The sequence below is a fragment of the Dasypus novemcinctus genome, chromosome 21 (genome assembly GCF_030445035.2).
Source record: "Dasypus novemcinctus isolate mDasNov1 chromosome 21, mDasNov1.1.hap2, whole genome shotgun sequence".
Taxonomy (NCBI): domain Eukaryota; kingdom Metazoa; phylum Chordata; class Mammalia; order Cingulata; family Dasypodidae; genus Dasypus; species Dasypus novemcinctus.
This window is the reverse complement of record NC_080693.1, coordinates 33,843,904-33,864,619: the sequence shown is the minus strand read 5'-3', so window position 1 is coordinate 33,864,619 and position 20,716 is coordinate 33,843,904. Positions and strand designations below refer to the sequence as shown.

The 20,716-nt window shown below is 37.6% G+C and overlaps 1 protein-coding gene across 3 annotated transcripts in view; it reads left to right on the top strand.

The window, feature by feature from the left end:
• Window positions 1-8,021, top strand: part of NSRP1 (nuclear speckle splicing regulatory protein 1) — a 66,322-nt gene extending 58,301 nt beyond the window's left edge. For all 3 annotated transcript variants that reach the window (XM_004485332.4, XM_071210452.1, XM_058283109.2), the window contains 4 exons: window positions 1,905-2,033; window positions 3,091-3,298; window positions 4,251-4,359; window positions 6,435-8,021. In XM_004485332.4, the coding sequence (XP_004485389.1) occupies window positions 1,905-2,033; window positions 3,091-3,298; window positions 4,251-4,359; window positions 6,435-7,497 (1,509 nt within the window). In that variant the 3' untranslated portion in view covers window positions 7,498-8,021. The remainder of the gene's footprint in view (window positions 1-1,904; window positions 2,034-3,090; window positions 3,299-4,250; window positions 4,360-6,434) is intronic.
• The last annotated feature ends 12,695 nt before the right edge of the window (window positions 8,022-20,716 follow it).

Genomic DNA, 20,716 nt, shown 5'->3' with positions numbered 1-20,716 from the left:
TCTTCCATCTGTAAAAGAAAAATGGAATGAAGAATTAGCTCTTTTTTTACTGTGCTACAGATTAAAGCATTTTTGCCTTTCACATGACTCAGTAGTTCAATAATGGATTGTTTGGGCTTAATAATTCCTGCTGGTAAGCTTACTGACCAAAAAATAGTCTTTTCACAACCAAAGTGATTTCAGAATTTTGTAATTATTTTAAATTTGTTTACCAAGAAAGGGGAATACCAGATAATTTTTAAGATTTGCTAGCACCATATATATATACACATTGCTCTACAGTATTTCCAAGCACTTTTTACATACATACATTATCTTTTCAAGATAATCAACTAACAAGAATCCTGTATAAGGATAAATTTATTGAGTACTTTCTGTGTGGTAGACATTACATTAATTACTTTCCAAGAATCATATTTAATTCTTTACAACAATCCTTTCAGGTAGATGTTCTTATAAACTCCATTTTAGAGTTGAAGAAATGAAGACAAAAAAACATTTATGTCACTTGCCTAAAGCGCACATAGTTAGTAAATGGTGGCTCTGTATTGAAACCCAGATAGCAAAATTCCATAGCTCAAGCTTGTAGCCACTGGGTTAGGCTGCCTCCCTGGGAATTTGCCTCAGAACTATGTATTTAGTTATGTTAAGATAATATCTTAGCTTCATGGAGCATATAATATATAACTCAGCAACCTCAAAATTATTTAATACACACATAAAAAAATGACTCTTTAAATAATATAAAATGCTTGAGTGTTTCATTTCATTAGTTTAGAGCTTTAATTGAATTATAAAGAGACTATCAAATTCTGTTTCTTCACTGTATAAATGGGAGAATTGAGTTCCAGAGTGTCAGTAGAGATTTCTCCAAGATCACATAGGTCTCATTTGTTTTTTAGTGTTCTTTTGACATTTTTTGTGCTGCCTTCTTAAAGTAAAAATCCCAAATCTGATTTTATGTTTAACTGTGGCATTTTCAAAGCCTCTTTTTCTGTTAGTGGGACTTTTTCAGTATTTGCTTGGGAATTGAGAACATTGCTAAAACTCTTGTACCCCTCACCTTTGTGCTGCTGCTTTGGTTTCCATCTGACTATCTACTCTTCACCTTCTTCCCCACACAGATAATTCTCTGTCTTCTGCTTTGATCCCAAACTAACTTTCATCCCAAAGAATGCTGGCTTGATTGCATGTAGTAAATCTAAGAGAAAATACTGCTAGAAATGGTGTACTTTATCTGATAGTATATCTGCCCCTCTTTTTTCCCTTTTTCTGGACCTCAGGTATACAAAACTGATGATGTACTTACTCTATTTACTTCTATTTCATTGGAAAAGCTTTCAGTATGTCATCATTTAATATAGCATTTGCTGTAGGTCTTTGGTAGCTATACATTGTCAAGCTAAGGGTGTTCTTTTCTATTCCTGATTTAGTTGTTATTTAGTTTATTTTTTTAAATCATGAATGAACTATCTAAAATGGATAATATCTGATGACCAAGTTTTCTTTGTACCGATAATGCAAGGTTGGTTTAACTTGAGAAAATCAAATCACTGAAACTTTGTAAAAACGGTATAAACCTAACATGGTCATAAGGTGTTATATTTTTTATATACCACTTCATTTAGTTTACTGAAATTTTATTTAGGATTTTTTTCATATATGTTGAGGATTTTTGCATCATAAAGTAAGAGTTCGGAACAAAAAGATTAAACAGGCTTGCCCATGGTAACTAGAAAAATTCAGACATAGGCAGCCTAGCTCCAGAGTTGACATTCAATATGATTGAAATAATTTTTATATTTCCATCTTAAAAACTTCTCTCAAAAAAAAAATTACATACTTTTTGTTGTTTCTATTGGCTGACATGTTTTTGAAATGTGTTTAATTTTTTAAATTTAAAGACCAAACTGGAAATCCAGAAAGCCCTTGCAGAAGATGCCACCGTCTATGAATATGATAGTATTTACGATGAAATGCAGAAAAAAAAGGAAGAAAGTAGTCCCAAATTACTCTTGGGAAAAGACCGAAAGGTTTGTAGCTGAAAATACAGATTTTCTTTGGTCTTTAATTGCATTCTTTATCATAATCTTATTTTAACATATCATAATCTTATTTTAACATGAAGTGTGAAGAGCCCGTTTCCAGAGATTATAGATTTGATTTAGAACCCAAGAAACCCTACATATAGTATTCTAATGACAGCAAGTGAATTATCTAACAATTTTGTTGATTTTGTTTATTTTGAAGGCTTTGCAAATAACTTTAATTTTCCCTTAGAAATTCTGTATATTAAATTTGTACTGCTCCTGTTTGTGTTTATCCATACTTTATCTTCCTCTCAATACTGCTTCCTGGCTGGTTACTGTATCATTGTGAATCATTTTTAGTTTGAAAAAAATTTTTAGGGAAAAACTGAAATAAGTTCTGATTTCTTCTCTATCATTCTTTTTATTTTCACAAGCACAAACTGGTTTTTTGCTTGTTTGTTTGAGGTACTGATACCAGGGACTGGGGATTGAACCTGGGACCTTGTATTTGGGAAGCTGGTGCTCAACAACTGAGCCAACATCAGCTCTCCTGAGTTTTGTTTTTGTTTTGGGTTTGTTTGTTTTTTCCCATTTGTTTTTGTTTTTTTCAGGAGTTATTGGAACTGAACCTGAGACCTCCCTGTGGGAGGCGGGAGCTCAACTGCTCGAGCCACATCCACTCCCCAGACTGGTTTTTAAGGATCTTTGCATCTTTCTGTATTTACTTAGCAGAGTAGAGGTGTAAAATGATGTTAAAGCTATTATTTTAAATAATCCTACTTCCACTGAATGTGAAAAACTAGCAGGAAATTCTCCATCAATTCACTTATTTGTCAAAGTATTAAAAGAATACCAGTAAAATGACTGAGAAAAACACTAAAGAATTGTGTAGTCTAAAAAGAAGTAAAATAACCTTATGACTGATTTCTATCTTAAATTTTTATTAAAAACAACTTTAATTTCCATCTAGCTGGTCAATCTGTATTCATGATAAAAAGCATAATAGAATATTAGCAGTTATCATCTTTCATTCTTTCCTAAGTAATCTTTTTTCCCTTAGCCGAAGTATATTCACAACTTACTAAAAGCTGTTGAGATCAGAAAAAAGGAGCAGGAAAAAAGAATGGAAAAGAAAATACAGAGAGAACGAGAAATGGAAAAGGGAGAATTTGATGATAAAGAGGCATTTGTGACATCTGCTTATAAGAAAAAACTACAAGAGAGAGCTGAAGAGGAGGAAAGAGAAAAGAGAGCTGCTGAACTTGAAGGTGAGAGATGCAAGAGAGAGAGAGGGAGAAGAAGAAAGAAACAGAAGCAGCAGAATTCTGAGTTTGGTCATCTGCTGTCAGTGAACTTTTGCATTACAGTGTGGTAATAATTTATGTATACAAATTTGGGATACAAGCTATGGCTTTATATAGTATTATAAAATATAGGAGAGATTTTAACAAGTTGAACTCTTCAATAATGATTATTTCTGGACTTTTCACTAATTTCTCTATTTGTTGTTCAAAACTGGTCATTATAAGTCATTGCCTTAGAAGATGATTCCAAAAATGTAAACTTATATGAGGCATAACAACATGACATTAGTCAATAGCAATATAAACTGAAATTTAAACCCTAGTTATACTTTCTGGGATGAGAAAATCTAGATTAACACCGTTGAAGGAGTATCAACTGGACATTTTGGAAAAGAATAACATTACTTCAAGAAAGAACAAAAATGTACAGGAGCTGAAGAGTATTTTAGTGCTTTACTTCAGTCCTTTCTACTCATGGTCTTTCTCATGATACTTAATAGAATATGTACTTATAAATGGTTTAATTGACAAGGACTAATTAATTTAGTGGGGGAAAAAACAACTTTTTACTACTAAGCATGTACTGTGTATTCATCTACAACACACCAGTCAGCAAACTTTCTGTAATGGGCCAGATAGTAATTTAAGCTTTCTGTGCCATACAGTCTGTTGTAGCTGCACTTCATATGCAAAACAAACTACAACAACAAAAAACAAGAGCAGGGCTGTGTTCTAGTAAAATTTTATTTACAAAAAACCGGCAGCAGGCCAAATTTGACCTACAGACTATAGTTTGCCAACTCCTTGATCTTAAGAATAGTTTATATACTGTGTGTATTGTATACTCTTTGCCTATAAAACTGGGTTGCATTATGCTTTGTTAAATATGTTCTCACTTTTGCTTTCCCTCTCTTAGCACGTTTGGATGTAACCAAGCAGAAAGATCTCAGTGGATTTTATAGGCACCTATTAAATCAATCAGTTGGTGAAGAGGAAATTCCTAAATGCAGCTTTCGTGAAGCGAGGTGAAATGTGGCATATGAAATATTTAGAAGATAGATACTGTTCATCATCTATGGTTGTGGGTTATTTTAACTCTCTGAAAGAAAAATTGCTACACTGCATGCCATGTTGTTAGCCAAACCTGAGCAAATTTAATGAATGGCTAGGGATTTACAAGGAAAATTCTAGCATTACATGTTGTGTTGTGCATTACGTGTCGTGTGGTTAGCCAAACCTGACCTAATTTAATGAATGGCTAGGGATTTGCAAGCAGTTTGTTGATTTAAAAAGCTACAGATTTAGTTGGAGATCATTTTTATTCTGCAGTTGACAACAGTGTAAGTTAAAATTTCATCAATACGTTCTCAGTGATTGAAGTTTAAGTTACTTCAAACCAAAGAACTTCAGTATTTAATGTACAAGATTTCTAAGTATCAATGTACTTTATAGTTGTGGGTCTTATAAATGATTTTCAAGGGGGAAGAAAACTAAATTGTCGTCTCTTTTTAAGGCTTTAAAAAAAAAAAAAAGCATAGGTATACCTAATGGCACCTGGTACCTTGAAATGATTGTCCTCAGAATTAAGGAGAAATCTGGAAAGAATCAGATGTCATATAACTTATTTCTACATGCATGTTCAGATAGTATATAAAAAGGGTACTAATTTGTTTCATAAATAGTTCCTTGCCTCCATGTATGTAAGATCCACATATCAGTCTAGAACTGTACTGTCCAATATTGTCATCACTAGTCACATGTGGCTATTTAAATTTTAATTAATTAAAATTAAATAAAATCTAAATTTTGGTCATACTAGCCATTTCCAGTACTCTGTTGTCATATTTGGCTATTGACTACCATATTGAACTGCACAGATGTGGGCATTACCATTTCTGCAGATATTTTTATTGGACAGTGCTGGTCCAGAAAGTAAAGGATTGGTGGATTTTTTAATAAAATTATAAAGTATTATAGTAAAGTGATTATGCCATAAGTATATAAGTAAGTAGCTTAAGATGAAAGAGAATTTGTCTTAAGGCTGTATTTAAACAAACCTTTTTCTTGGAACAGAAGCATTCTGATTAAAGGATCTGAGTCTGTTGCTAGGAAAAGGGGAAAGGCGGGGAAATGGAATTAAGCATAAGGAGAATTAGACTTGTCCTTCACCCACCCCTTCCCCTCCCCCAAAAAACTGCTAGATTTTTATTACAAAACTGAAAAGAAGGAAGAGCCTAAGGAAGTTTCTTTGAAGATTCAGATTGTGAATGGAAATCATAATATATTATGACTTTGTATTAAAGAGTTTCATACAGAATAGTTATGAGGTCAGCAATGAAACCCCATACTGTCATTTACCTAGTCACATTTCTCATAGACTAATAATAGAACTCCTATTAGTGATTCTTTAGCCAAGACAGTTATGCCAGCAATTCTTAGAGAACCACAGTTGTTGCCGTATTGTGATTAGTAAGAATGAAATTGTGAGTAATGTAAATAAATTAACCACACTTAGCAGGGAAAATGTAGATTATATAAATTATTTTAGTGTTGTTGATTTTAATAGCTGGACATGATTGCTTCACATAGTTCCATTTTGTTGTGTTAGATGCCAAGGGCTGTATCAGGATGCTGGTGACGTTTTAATTATAAGCATGCTTATTAAGTAATATTTAGAATTAGACTTTGCCACCATTTTACACTGAAAAAAATTATCTTCATGTATTTCTAGGACTGTTATCAAAAGTTTAAAAGAGACAGAAAAATCCAGCCAAAAACCACAACTTGAACTTTATGTGAAAATATCATTTAGGTCCAGACCATAATCTTATTTTCCCAGTAATTCTTTTTCTAGGCTTAGCAGAAATGAAGACCATGTACTGAAGGTTGTAGTTGTCTAATAGTGGAGGAGTCATTTGTTCCAGTTCAGTTTCACAAAGAATTTTGTAGGTTTAGAAAATACTAGTTTGCAGATGTTTAGATAGTTAGATAGATAGATAATTATAGTTGTATTGATTGAACTATTAAGAAAAATTGTATGAACACTTCATTTGCTTACTATTGATATTGTGGCATTTTGTGTTTATATTATTTACTACAGGTCTGGAATAAAGGAAGAGAAATCAAGAGGTTATTCTGATGAAATCAGTTCAGAGAACAGAATACCACATGAGAAATGCATCCTCCAGACTGGTACCAAAGTAGAGGAAAACCCAGATGCAGACAGTGATTTTGATGCTAAAAGCAGTGAAGATGATGTATTGGAAGAAAATAATAAAATGAACTGCAGAAGGGAAAAAAGTACGGAAACCTCCCAGAATAACCTCAGGCATCACAGGTATCAGACTCACTCACAGTCATCTAGTGAAGAAAGAGGACACAGTGCCAAACACCACACAAAAAGTTCCACATTAAAGGGACATGAGAAAAGGGAAGATCAACACCAAGAAAGGCAATCCAGGCAACAGGAGAGGTATTGCACTGACCGTGATTACCGAAAAGAAAAGGATTTCCATAGGCACAGTGAGGCCAATCATAGAGATTCTCACTGGAAGAGGCATGAGCAAGTAGGTAAACCAAGAGGAAGAGACCAAAGAGAAAGAGAAGGAAATGACAGAGAGTGGAAAAGGGAGAAAGAGACAGAGAAACATCTCCAAAGAGAACAAGAAAGAGATAGGCAACAAAATTATCATGACCGACGTGAGAAAGAAGGAATGAAGGAAGAGAAAAGCAAAGAGAAAGAACATATGAAAATTAGGAAGGAAAGATATGAGAACAATGATAAATACAAAGATAGAGAAAAACGAGAAATAAGTGTTCAATCTTCAGAAAGAAATCAAGACAGAAAGGAAAGCAGCCCAGATTCTAGAGTAAAGGATAGGTTGTCTGACCAGGAAAAATCCAACAAAATAAGAAACATGGAAAAGGACAATGAAAGAAACCAAGAGAAATCCTCTAGTTCAGAAACATCATCAAGAGCAAAACACAGAATCACAGAGACAAGACTTGAAAATTGCAAAGAACAAGAGCCTCTACCTGAGGCAGTGAGCAAGTTTGCAAAGCGGAACAATGAAGAAACTGTAATGTCTGCTAGAGACAGGTACTTGGCCAGGCAAATGGCACGGGCTAATACAAAGACTTACATTGAAAAAGAAGATGATTGATGGTTGCACTAGTAGAAAGATCTATGGAAGCACAGAAAATTATTACTTCTGCAACATGTTAGATAAAGAAAGGGAATGCGTTAACAATGGTCTTGGAGAATATTTTTAAAATATATTTTCAGAATTGATTTTTGGTTTGGTTAAAATCACATGATAGTCCTTTTACCTTGACTGTTTGAATTTTATAATCTCATTTGCTTATCAGTATCACATTCATGGTTATATTCAAATAACTCAAGAGTGTGCTGAATGCCTGTATGTAGGTACTTAATGAGGACCATTGACTCTACCACACCTTTAAAAAATGATTTAAACAAGTTCTCTAATACTGATTTTGATGCAGGAGCAGTTCTGTTTTACAAATACTGAATTTCAGATATATGTGAAGGTGAACAGTGAAGTGTACTTTATGCTCTGAATTTGTACTATAGTACAAAATATGCATAATACATCTTGTTTAAATAACTTTAGCCCCCAGCATACTTGGGCTTAGGTAAAAATAAAAATAGTGACCTGCTTGTACATTTAATTGATGCATGTGTCTTATTTTTAAAGTAATTTCACTCCTTAATGCCACAATTTTCCCTTTTTCTTCAAGTAAAAATCACTTTAATTTGTAATTCTAAAACCTTATAGCAAGTTAGCAAATTATTTATGTATATAAATTAATTTTCACAAAAGATGAAAAGATGGAGACATTTTGCCTAAATGAAATTAGCTAAAAGTCTAGTTGACCTACTTCTGAACATGTCTTGTTTTATACTCTAAAGATAGTAGAGTTTATAAGTTCCATTTATGTGTCAAAATAAAGCTAGAATTTCTGTAGTAAGTCTTCGAAACTCACCATTTCAAATTATATACTGTAAAGTATTCATAGGAAAGACTGAACACTGGAGAAAATAATTCTTAACAGGTCTTCTCATTAAGATAATACTGTTTGTATCTGCCAGGATATGCTAACATGAAGAATTAACACATTCTCTTATTTTTATAAGGATAAACTTAGGTTTCGTAAGGATCAGCTGAAGCATTCATAAATCATTTTATTTTACCCTTAAAATGAGAAAAATAAGAAGCTAATGCCTCCATCTCTGACACATTATCACTTACATACTAACACTTCAGATCACTGACAGTGACAATGCCTAGAAAGCACTGACTTAAGTTTGCACAGAGGGGATAGTGCTAATGTAAGTCTGGAAAGGTAAGGTAAATTAGGGTGAGATTATGAAAGCCTGTGAATGATAGGCTGTAAATCTTCACCTTTGGGAGAGAATATGCTTCCTTTGTTACAATTGTGTTATAACTAGACTCGTGCTCTGGGAAGATTAATTTGACCATGGTGTGCCAAGATAGTCTAGTAAGGAAGGACCAGAGTCAAAAACCTGATAGGTAACTATCAGTCTCCATCTCCCAGTATTTCAAAGACTTTCACAGAGCAGCTTGCATTAGATAGGAAAAACTGGATTACTTTTATTAACCTACTTAGTTTGATATAGCCCGGGGTGGGGGGGGTGCTACAAATTAAGGGTTTTCTTCCATCTCCTTCAGGAATGATACATAGGTTGTTCTTTCCTCCCTGTCATTCATCCTCTGTCTCCCTCCTTTCTGTTAACAGCACTTTGATTTTCCTTTTAGTCTAGTGATTGAAATGGGGTTGAACAGGCTCCAGGAGGGGTATATAACTCAAGCTGGGCCAATTCTGGGACTATTGTGAAAACTTTAAGAGGTGTTTCCCACTGACATTGCTAATTATAAAGATAAGGTAAGTTTGGAGCTGCATGGTAGTAGAGCAATTGACCACATGACAGAATAAAATCTGCAGAAGAGAATGCAAAAATGAGAGATTGAAAGAAAGACCAATAATTGCTTTTGAATCTCTGGCTCCAGTGGGGCATATTTCTTAAAATATTTAATATTTCTGCTTTTTCACTTAGGCCAGTTTGAATTGGGTTTTCGCCACCTATAATAACTCCAGAAGTTACCAAAGCACCTTTTTTTAAAAAACAAATCAATTTTATTGATTATATTAATAAAGCATACTGTTCATCCAATTGTACAATAAGTGGTATTTGGTATAATCGCATAGTTGTGCATTCATCACTTCAGTTATTAGGGCATTTTCATTATTAATAATAAAGGAGACTTCTGAGAAGATGGCAGGCTAGAAAGACATGGGACACTCTTCTCCAGAAAAATAGATAGGCTGAAACAGCCTGGAAAAAAATTTTCTAGGGTTTAGGACACCAGGAGAAGACTGGACACTGCCTAGAGGAGAAAGGGGAATCGTGACAACTGAGTTGAAACCAGCAACTGCTGCTACCAGCACCCTCCCCCACACTAAAGACACTTTAGACTTCTCAGGCCTCTGGGCATGTGGCAACAAAAGGAATTCCAGGGATCCACCCCACTGGGGGAGAGAGACGGCCACAGCCTAAGGCTGACTCCACTTTTGACACAGATTTGGTGTGCTGTGTCTTAGGGGCCCTTCCAGGCCAGGTAGGGCGGCAGCATTGATTGCCTTGAGATCTGGCAAGGGGCTAAAGATATAAAACCCTTCCAGTCTCCTCTGCTAACCAGGACTGATTGTTGAGGACTCAGGGGAGTGGAAATATTTTCTACTGGTAAAAAGGGAAGGGGCTGCCAGAGAAGGCTGGAGAGCTGTCTCAGAAAGTTTGAATTACAAGGCCCTTGGCCTGCAGGCAGGAAACTCAAATTGATCAGTCTGTGTTGCAAGAGATACGCTTTGGGCACTGAACTGAGAGCTGCCAAAGAGTGCCATCTGCTGGCAGACCAAGGAAGTACATGAGAAAATTTAAAGTTAGGCTTTTCCTGGCCTTTATAGCTTCCTTCCCCAAGTCCCTAGGAAGCAGGTCTGCAACCACTTACTGGGTCCAGAGCCCAGTTTTGACCAACTAGCAGGGACAATCTTAACAATCTAGGTAAAGCCAAGAATCAAAAAGCAGTGATAACAGCCTCCTGTCACTAAATCCCTACAAAAGAGAAGGAAATTGAGCATCTCAGTAAACTACATCCTAATCAGATGCCTAGACATCTGCGAAAATTACAAAGCATACTAAGAAAATGGATGACATGTACCAAAAAAAGGAATATATCAAAGCCCCAGAAGAAAGACAGGATTTGAGAGAACTAATTAGTGAGATGCACACAAATTTCCAAAATCAAATTAATGAAAGATAATATGGTTAAAGAGATAATATGACATCAAGAAGACACTGAGCAAGTTCACAGAAGAATTTGAAATTCTAAACAGAAAATTAACACCTCAAGGGAATGAAAGACATGGTGAGATTAAAACACAAAACAGGCCTATAAGCAGACGAGAGAAGAAAGAATAAGTGATACAGAAGACCCAACAGCTGAAATTGAGAGAAAAGAATGGAAAAAAATTGAGTAGGGGTTTAGAAAATGGAAAGACAAAACACAACATACATGTCATGGGAGTTCCAGAAGAAAAGGGAAAAGGGGCAGAAAGAGTGAGGAAATAACACCAGAAAATTTCCCAAGTCTCATGAAAGAAATGAACTTAACATGTCCAAGAAGTGCACCGTACCCCAATCAGAATAAATCTGATAGACCAACTCCAAGTAACACTACTCAGAATGTCAAATGTCAATGATAAAGAGAAAATTCTAAGGGAGAAGCAAACTATCATATACAAGGGACTCCCAGTAAGACTTATTGTTAATTTCTTCTCAGAAACCATGGAGGTGAGAAGACAGTGGTATGATACAATTAGAATACTGAAAGAGAAAAACTGCCAGCCAAGAATTCTTCACCCAGCGAAATTGTCCTTCAAATATGAAGGTGAGTATAAAGTACAAACTAAGAGATTGCAAAAAAGAATCCACCTTTGCAGGAAATCTTAAAGGAAGCCTTATAACCTCTAAAGAAAGAGAGGAGAGAGAAACCTGGAGGAGAGTATAGAAGAATAGAGAAAAGATAACCAAAGTAAAATGACACACACACACACACAAAAAGATACAACTTGAAAACCAAAGAATAAAATTGTGAAAGTAAATAATGCATTTACATTAATATATTGAATGTGAATTGATTAAACTCCCCAATCAAATAATACAGGCTGACAGAATGGATAAAAAGAAAAACATGAGCCACCCATATGCTTCTTACAGGAAACTCATCTTAGACCCAGGGATACAAACTGACTGAAAGGTTGGGAAAAAATACTCTATGCAAAGAGTAACCAAAAAAGAGCAGGGTTAGCTGTACTAATATTGGATATAACAGACTTTAAATGCAAAAAAGTTAATAGATTTTGTATTTTATTAATATATATTAATAAAAAGGGCAGTCCACCAGGAAGAAATAAGTCATAAATATCTGTGTACCTAACCAGGGTGCCCCAGAATACATGAGACAAACTGGCAAAACTGAATGGAGAAATAGACATCTCTACAGTAATCATTGGAGACTTCAACACCCCACTCACATTAGATAGAACAACTAGACAGAAGATTAACAAGGAAACGGAGAACCTGAACAATATGAAAAATGAATTAGACCTAACAGACATACGCAGAATGCTGCATCCAAACTCAACAGGTTATACTTTCTTCTTAAGTGCCCATGGGTCTTTCTCCAGGATAGACCATGTGTTAGGGTACAATCCAGCTCTCAATAAATATAAAAAGATTGAAATTATACGAGTGAAACTGGAAATCAACAGTAGATGGGAAAGAGGTAAATTCACAAATGTGTGGAGGCTAACCAACACACTCTTAAACAGGGGTCAAAGAAGAAATTGAATGTGAAATCAGTAAAAGTATTGAGACAAAAACGAGAACACAATTTGTTAAAACTTATGGGATATAGTGAAGACAGTCTTGAGAGAAATTTATATCCCTAAACACCTATAGTAAAAAAGAAGAGCTAAACTCGAAAGACTTAACCAGTGAAACTGGAAAAAACGAAAAAACAGCAAAAAAAATCCCAAAGCAAGGAGAAGGAAATAAAAAAGAACAGAAATAAATGAAATTGAGAACAACAACAAAAAATAATAGAACAAATCATCAAAACCAAAAGCTGGTTCTTTGAGAAGATCAATATAATTGACAAACCCCTAACTAGATTAAAAGAAAAAAGGAGAAGATGCAAATAATTACAATCAGAAATAAAAGGTAGAAGTTACAACTGACCCCACAAATAAAAAGGATCATAAGAGGATATTTTGAGGAAAGTGGAAGTGGCTCAGGCAACTGGGGTCCTGCCAAACACATGGGAGGTCACTGGTTCGGTCGCTGGTTACTTAAAAACAGCAAGCTGGTGCGCTGGGCAGGCACAGCAAGCTGACACAACAAGAGACACAAGGAAAAAAGATGAGAGACGACAAAATGGGGCAGAGGTTCCCATGCTTCTTAAAAAGAAGACAGCAAGCTGATGTGTCCAGCAGGCATGGCAAGATGATACAACATGACACACGGGAAGGAAAAATGAGAAACAACAAAGTGATTAAGCATCTCCTTCCCATATAGGAGTTCCCAAGTTTGGCTCCTGGTGCCTCCTAAAGAAACAAGAAAGAACAGACACAGCAAGTGAAAAACAACAAGAGGATGGGGAGAAATAAATCTTAAAAAAAAAAAAAGATATGAGAAACTGTATGCCAACAAACTAGACAACCTAGATGGAATGGACAGAGTCCTAGAAATACACCACCTACACTGACTCTACAAGAAATGCAAGAACTTAACAAACCAATCACATTTAAAGAGAATCTTTCATCAAAAATCTCCCAGCAAAGAAAAGTCCAAGACCAGATGGCTTCACAGGTGAATTCTACCAAACATTTCAAAAAGAATTAACACCAGTCCTGTTTAAACTCTTCAGGAAAGTTGAAGAGGAGGGAAAATCACCCAACATGTTTTATGAAGCCAGCATCACCCTAATAGCAAAGCCATAAAGACAAAAAGAAAAGAAAATTACGGGCCAATCCCTAATGAATATAGGTGCAAAAATTCCCAACAAAATACTTGCAAATTGAATCCAACAAAATAGCAAAAGACATACATCACAACCAAGTGGGATTTATTCATGGTATGCAAGGCTGGTTCAATATAAGAAAATTAATCGACATAATACACCACATTAACAAGTTGAAGGAAAAAACATAATCATCTCAACGCAGAAAAGGCATTCAACAAAATCCAGCATCCTTCTTGATAAAACCACTTCAAAAGATAGGAATAGAAGGAAGATTCTTCAATGTGATAAAAGGCATATATGAAAAACCAACAGCAAACATCACACTCAATGGGGAAGGTTGAAAGCTTTCCCTCTAAGATCTGGAACAAGGCAAGGATGCCACTGTCACCATTGTTTTTTCTTTTTTTTAAAGATTTACTTATTTCTCTCCCCTTCCCCCCTACCCTGGTTGTCTGTTCTGTGTGTCTATTAGCTGTGTCTTCTTTGTCCACTTCTGTTGTCAGCGGCATGGGAATCTGTGTTTCTTTTTGCTGCATCATCTTGTTGTGTCATTTCTCCGTGTGGGTGCCGCCATTCTTAGGCAGGCTGCACTTTCTTTCATGCTGGGTGGCTCTCCTTACGGGGCGCACTCCTTGCACATGGGGGGTCCCCGACGCGGGGGACACCCCTGTTTGGCACAGCACTCCTTGCATGCATAAGCACTGCGCATGGGCCTGCTCCACACAGGTCAAGGAGGCCCGGGGTTTGAACTGCGGACCTCCTATGTGATAGACGGATGCCCTAACCACTGAACCAAGTCCGCTGCCACCATTGTTAATCAACATTGTACTAGGCATTCTAACTAGGGCAATTAGATAGGGAAAAAAATTAAAGGCATCCAAATAGGAAAAAAAGAAAGTAAAACTCATTGTTCGCAGATGACATGATCCTGTATTTAGAAAATTCTGAAGTTTCCACAACAAAGCTACTTGAACTAATAAATGAATTCAGCATTGTGGCAGGATACAAGATGAACACACAAAAATCAGTAATGTTTTTGTACACTGGTACTGAACAATCAAATTCCATTTACAATAGTAACAGAAAGACTCAAGTACATAAGAATTAGTTTAACTGAAGAAGTACAGAACCTATATGCATAAAACTACAAAGCAATGCTAAAATAAATGCTTTTAAAAGAACTAAACAAATGGAAAGACACTCCATGTTCATGGATTGGAAGACTAAATATCCTGAAGATGTCAGTCTTACCCAAACTGATTTATAGATCCAATGCAATACCAATCAAATTCTTTTTTTTTTTTTTAAAGATTTATTTAATTTCCCCCCCTCCCCTGGTTGTCTGTTCTTGGTGTCTATTTGCTGCGTCTTGTTTCTTTGTCCGCTTCTGTTGTCATCAGTGGCACGGGAAGTGTGGGCAGCGCCATTCCTGGGCAGGCTGCACTTTCTTTTCACGCTGGGCGGCTTTCCTCACGGGCGCACTCCTTGCGCGTGGGGCTCCCCCACGCAGGGGACACCCTTGCATGGCACGGCACTCCTTGCGCGCATCAGCACTGCACGTGGCCAGCTCCACACAGGTCAAGGAGGCCCGGGGCTTGAACCGCGGACCTCCCATATGGTAGACGGACGCCCCAACCACTGGGCCAAAGTCCGTTTCCCCCAATCAAATTCTAACAGCCTACTTTACAGAATTAGAAAAGGCAATTACCAAATTCATTTAGAAGGGAAAGTACACCCAAATAACCAAAAGTATTCAAAAATAAGAGCAATGTGGGAGAAATTCCATTGCCTGACTTTGGAACGTATTACAAAGCTACAGTGGTCAAAACAGCATGGTAGGGTGGCAAACTTGGCCCAGTGGTTAGGGCGTCCGTCTACCACATGGGAGGTCCGCGGTTCAAACCCCAGGCCTCGTGTGGAGCTGGCTCATTCGTAGTGCTGATGCATGCAAGGAATGCCCTGCCACGCAGGGGTGTCCCCCGCATAGGGGAGCCCCATGCGCAAGGAGTGTGCCCCATAAGTAGAGTCGCCCAGCACGAAAGAAAGTGCGGCCTGCCCAGGAATGGTGCCGCACACACGGAGAGCTGACACAATAAGATGATGCAACAAAAAGAAACACAGATTCCCGTGCTGCTGACAACAACAGAAGCGGACAAAGAAGACACAGCAAATAGACACAGAGAACAGACAACCGGGGTGGGGTGGGTGGAAAAGGGGAGAGAAATAAATAAATAAATCTTTAAAAAAAACAAAAACCCAGCATGATACTGGCATAAAGATAGACACAGCAATCAATGGAATAGAATTGAGAATCCAGAAATAAACCCTCACCTATACAGTCAACTGGTCTTTTTTTTTTTTAAGATTTTTTTCTCTCCCCTTACCCCGCTCTCCCAGTTGTCTGCTCTCTGTGTCCATTCACTGTGTGTTCTTCTGTAACTGCTTCTATCCTTAGCAGCAGCACCAGGATCTATGTTTCTTCTTGTGTCATCTTGTTTCAACTGGTCTTTGACAAACTTACCAAGTCCATGTTAACAGGACAAAACAGTCTCCAACAAATGGTGCTGGGACAAGTGGATAGCTATAACCAGAAGAATAAAAGAGGACCCCTATCTCACTCCTTATACAAGAATCAACTCAAAATGCATCAAAGACCTAAATATAAAAACCAGGACCATAAAACTACTAGAAGAAAATGTAGGGAAACTTCTCCAAGACCTTGTAGTAAGTGGTGGTTTCTTGTGCCTTACACCCAAAGCATGCACAACAAAAGAAAAAATAGATAAATGGGACCTTCTCAAAATTAAATACTTTTGCACTTCACAGGACTTTGTCAAAAGGGTGAAAAGGCAGTCAATTCAATGGGAGAAAATATTTGGAAATCACATGTCAGATAAGGGTTTAAAATCCAGGATATAGAAAGAATGCAACAATAAAAAGACAAATGATCCAATTTTAAAAATGGGCAAAACACTTGAACAGACATTAGTCCAAAAAAGAAATACAAATGGAAAAAAAGAAAAAACATGAAAAAATGTTCGACATCACTAATGAAGGAAATGCAAGTCAAAACTACAATGAGATGTCATTTCACACCTATCAGAATGACCACTATTAAAAAAACAGAGAACTACAAGTGTTGGAGAGGATGTGGAGAGATAGGAACACTTATTCACTGTTGGTGGGAATGCAAAATGATACAGCCACTGTGGAGGACTGTTTGGCAGTTCTTAAGGAAGCTGAATATAATCTTGCCTCATGACCCTGCAATACCACTACTGAGTATATACCTAGAAGAACTAAGAGCAGTGACATGAACAGACATCTGCACACTGATGTTCATAGCGACATTATTCATGATTGCCAAAAGTTGGAAACAACCCAGGTGTCCACAACTGATGGATGGATGGATGGATAAACAAATTGTGGTGTATTCACACAATTGAATGTTGCGCAGCTGTAAGAAGAAATGAAGTCATAAAGTATATGACAACATGGATGAACCTGGAAGACATCTTGAGTGAAGCACGTCAGACACAAAAGGACAAATACTGTGTGATTGCATTACTATGAACCAAATAGGTTGTGTAACTTTGTATCATGAAAAAAAAATTATATGTATCCAGTATATTTAATTGAGAAATGTTTTTATTATATTGTTTACTTTTTCTTTTTTTGTCTTTATTTTTTTAATATACATTAAAAAATGTGAGGTCCCCACATACCCCCACCCCCCTCACTCCACTCCTCCCCCCATAACAACAATCTCCTCCATCATCATGAGACAGTCATTGCATTTGGTGAATACATCTCTGAGCACCACTGCACCTCATGGTCAATGGTCCACATCATAGCCCACACTCTCCCACAGTCCACCCAGTGGGCCATGGGAGGACATACAATGTCCAGTAACTGTCCCTGTAGCACCACCCAGGACAACTCCAAGTCCCAAGAACGCCCCCACATCTCATCTCTTCCTCTCACTCCCTACCCCCAGCAGCCACCATGGCCACTTTCTCCACACCAATGCCACATTTTCTTCAATTACTAATCACAATAGTTCATGAATAGAATATCAGTAAGTCCACTCTAATCCATACTTTATTCCTCCATCCTGTGGGCCTTGGAATGGCCCACATCTTTATCAAGAGGGGGCTTAGATTCCACATGGAAGCTGGATGCAATCCTGCTTTCAGTTGTAGGCACTCCTGGCTCCCTAGTGTGATGGTTGACCTTTTTCAACTCCATGTTAGCTGAGTGGGGTAAGTCCAATAAACCAGAGTGTAGGAGCTGAAGTCTGTTGAGGCTTAGGGCCTGGCTATCACATGGTCAGTCCAGAGATTCAGGTCCCCTGGGTATATATTAAACCCCAGCACCAACTACAGTTCCAGTAAAAGTAACAGGAGAGGCTTGTGAAAAGAGATCACATCTGAGTCTAGCTCCATCACACAGAAATACAAACTCCAAAGTAGGGGTAACTGACATGGCACTGAACTCCATCTGCAATGACCATAGAACCTGTGGGTCTCTGTAGCCCTCAGACAAACCAGTACCCAGGGTTGTATCTACTTTATCTGTGTCTGGGATTCTGCTGAGGTGTGCATAAGGGCAACCCTTCTGATAACCTCCCGGCTCTTTTTGGAGACTCAGAGGCATATAAACTCATTTGTCCTTTCCATTTCCCCCTTTTATTCAGGTCAAAAAGCATTTTTAACTTCTGGTATTATACGTAAATTGGGATTCTGCTGGTCTGAGTTGACCCTTTTATTCAAGGTCATTTTCTAGTTACATCATCAGCTGGTACTTGGTAGTAATCCCTTGGTGCCAGGGAGGCTCATCCCTGGGAGTCATGTCCCATGCTGGGGGGAAGGCAACACATTTACATGCTGAGTTTGGCTTCGAGACTGGCCACATTTGAGCAACATGGAGGCTCTCAGGAGGTAACTTAGGCACCCTGCAGCTCTAGGCCTTGTTCTTATTTCAGGTGCGCAGGCTCACAAGCATAGTCATTAGTATCAAGGGCTCATTGTTGGACCTTCCTTCTTTTTTGGTCTTTTTATTTTTAAATTGTTTGTATTTTCAGTTATTAATGTACAAAATAAAGTTTTAAGAATTAAAAAAAAATAAAACAAGGGAGTTGATGTGGCTCAGTGGTTGATGGAAAGCTTCCCAAATATGAGGAACTGGGTTCAGTCCCCAGCCCTGGTGCCCCAAAACAATGAAAACAACAACAACAAAAAAAGACAAACTCATCACCTCTCAATCTCTCTATGCTTTCCCTTCTGTACATAGCTACTATTTCTGACTATCTACTCTTGCACATTTTTTTTTGAAGCAGTTTTATTGAGATATATTCATATACCATACAATCTATCCAAAGTGTATAATCAATTGCTTTTAGAATAATCACAATTTTGTGCATTTATCACCACAATATTTATGTTTTTGATGGGTAATTCTTAGCAATGGAATTGCTGAGTCATAGGTTATACATATGTTCTGCTTTACTAGATAGTACCAGTCAGTTTTCCAAAATAGTACCAAAACCCATTCCATCAATGTGGGAATTCCAGTTGCTTCTCATTCTTGCTATCAATGGTATTTGTTACCCTATTAATGTTAGCCATTCTGGTGGACATGGTGGCATCTCATGGTTTTATTTTTGGATCCCTGATGGCTATCTCATAGATTTATTAGCATTTAGATAATTTCCTTTTTTGCCCACTTTTCCTTGGGTCATTTGCTTTTTTCTTAATGGCCTGTAGGACTTCTTTATATATTGTAGATGTGAATCCTCTGTCTTTACAAGTATGCTTTTCCACTCTTGGCTTGCCTTTTCACTCCTATTGGTGCCTTTTAATGAGCCCAAATTCTTTAGTTATGATAAAGTTCAAGTGAATTAAAATTAAATAAAATTTAAAATTCAGTTCCTCAGTCTCACTAATTCATTTTAAGTGCTTGTAGCAGTTTGATATGGTTATGAATTCCAAAAACAGATACTGGATTATGTTTGTAATCTGGTTTTTACCTGGGTGTGATTAAGCTATGATTAGGGCTTTGATTGGGCCACATCATTAGGGATGGGGACTCACAGATGAAAGGCTGGCAAAGGGCAGAGTGAGGGTTTCTGATGTTGGAGGTTGATGCCGAAGTCTTAAGCTGGAGCCCCAGGAAGTCAGCACACAGAGGAAAGCAAAGCAAGCCCCAGGAAAAGAGGATCTGACTCAGGAGAAGAACACAAAGGAATAGAGATGGCTCCTTAGACACAGCAGAAAACCCAGGGAGAGAGACAGAGCCATTCACCTGACAGTCTACACTGACGTTGTGGAGAGAGGCAAAGTTTGGAGAGCCTCAGTCTACAGCTGACCTTGTGGAGAAAAGAGAGAAGCTGAGCCCAGAGGAACCCAGGCAGCCTGAACCCTCACAGATGTCAGCAGTCATCTTGCTCCAACATGCGAAAATAAGCTTCAGTGAGGGAAGTAACTTAAGCTTTATGGCCTAGTATCTGTAAACTCCTACCCCAAATAAATACCCTTTATAAAAACCAACCAGTTTCTGGTATTATGCATCAGCACCCTTTTGGCTGACTAATTCATTTTAAGTCTCAATAGCCACATTTATCTATTGGCTACAGTGCAGATTTATAGAATAGTCCCATCATTACAGAAAGTTCTACTGGACACTACACTTTTTTTTTTTAAGGTTCCAGGGGTCAGGGATGGAATCCAGGAACTTGTATGTGGGAAGCTGGCATCAACCACTGAACCACATTGGCTCCTCCGAATTGGTATTTTTCATTGTGGGTTTTTTTGTTTTTTGTTTTGTTTTTGCTTCTAGTTTGTTTTTGTTTTTTCAGGAGCAGCAGGAACTGAACCCAGGATCTCCCATGAGGGAGGTGGGTGCTCAATCATTGAAGCCACATCTGTTGCCCCTGGACACTACTCTTGAGAAGCCTTACTGTCTACTTTTCACATTGAGATCTACCATGTAACTGCAATTAATTTTTGTGTGTCATGTAAGGTAGAGATTAAGGTTCATTTTTTTCCCCCTGATGGTTATAAAAGACTTAGCAGAAAACAAAAACACATTCAAATTAAACCACAGTAGTGGGAAGCAGTTGTGGCTCAAGTGACAGAGCATCCACCTACCATATGGGGGATTCAGGGTTCAATGCCCAGGGCCTTCTGACCCATGAGGTGAGCAGGCCCATGTGCAGTGCTGCCCCACGCAAGGAGTGCCATGCTGTGCAGGGGTG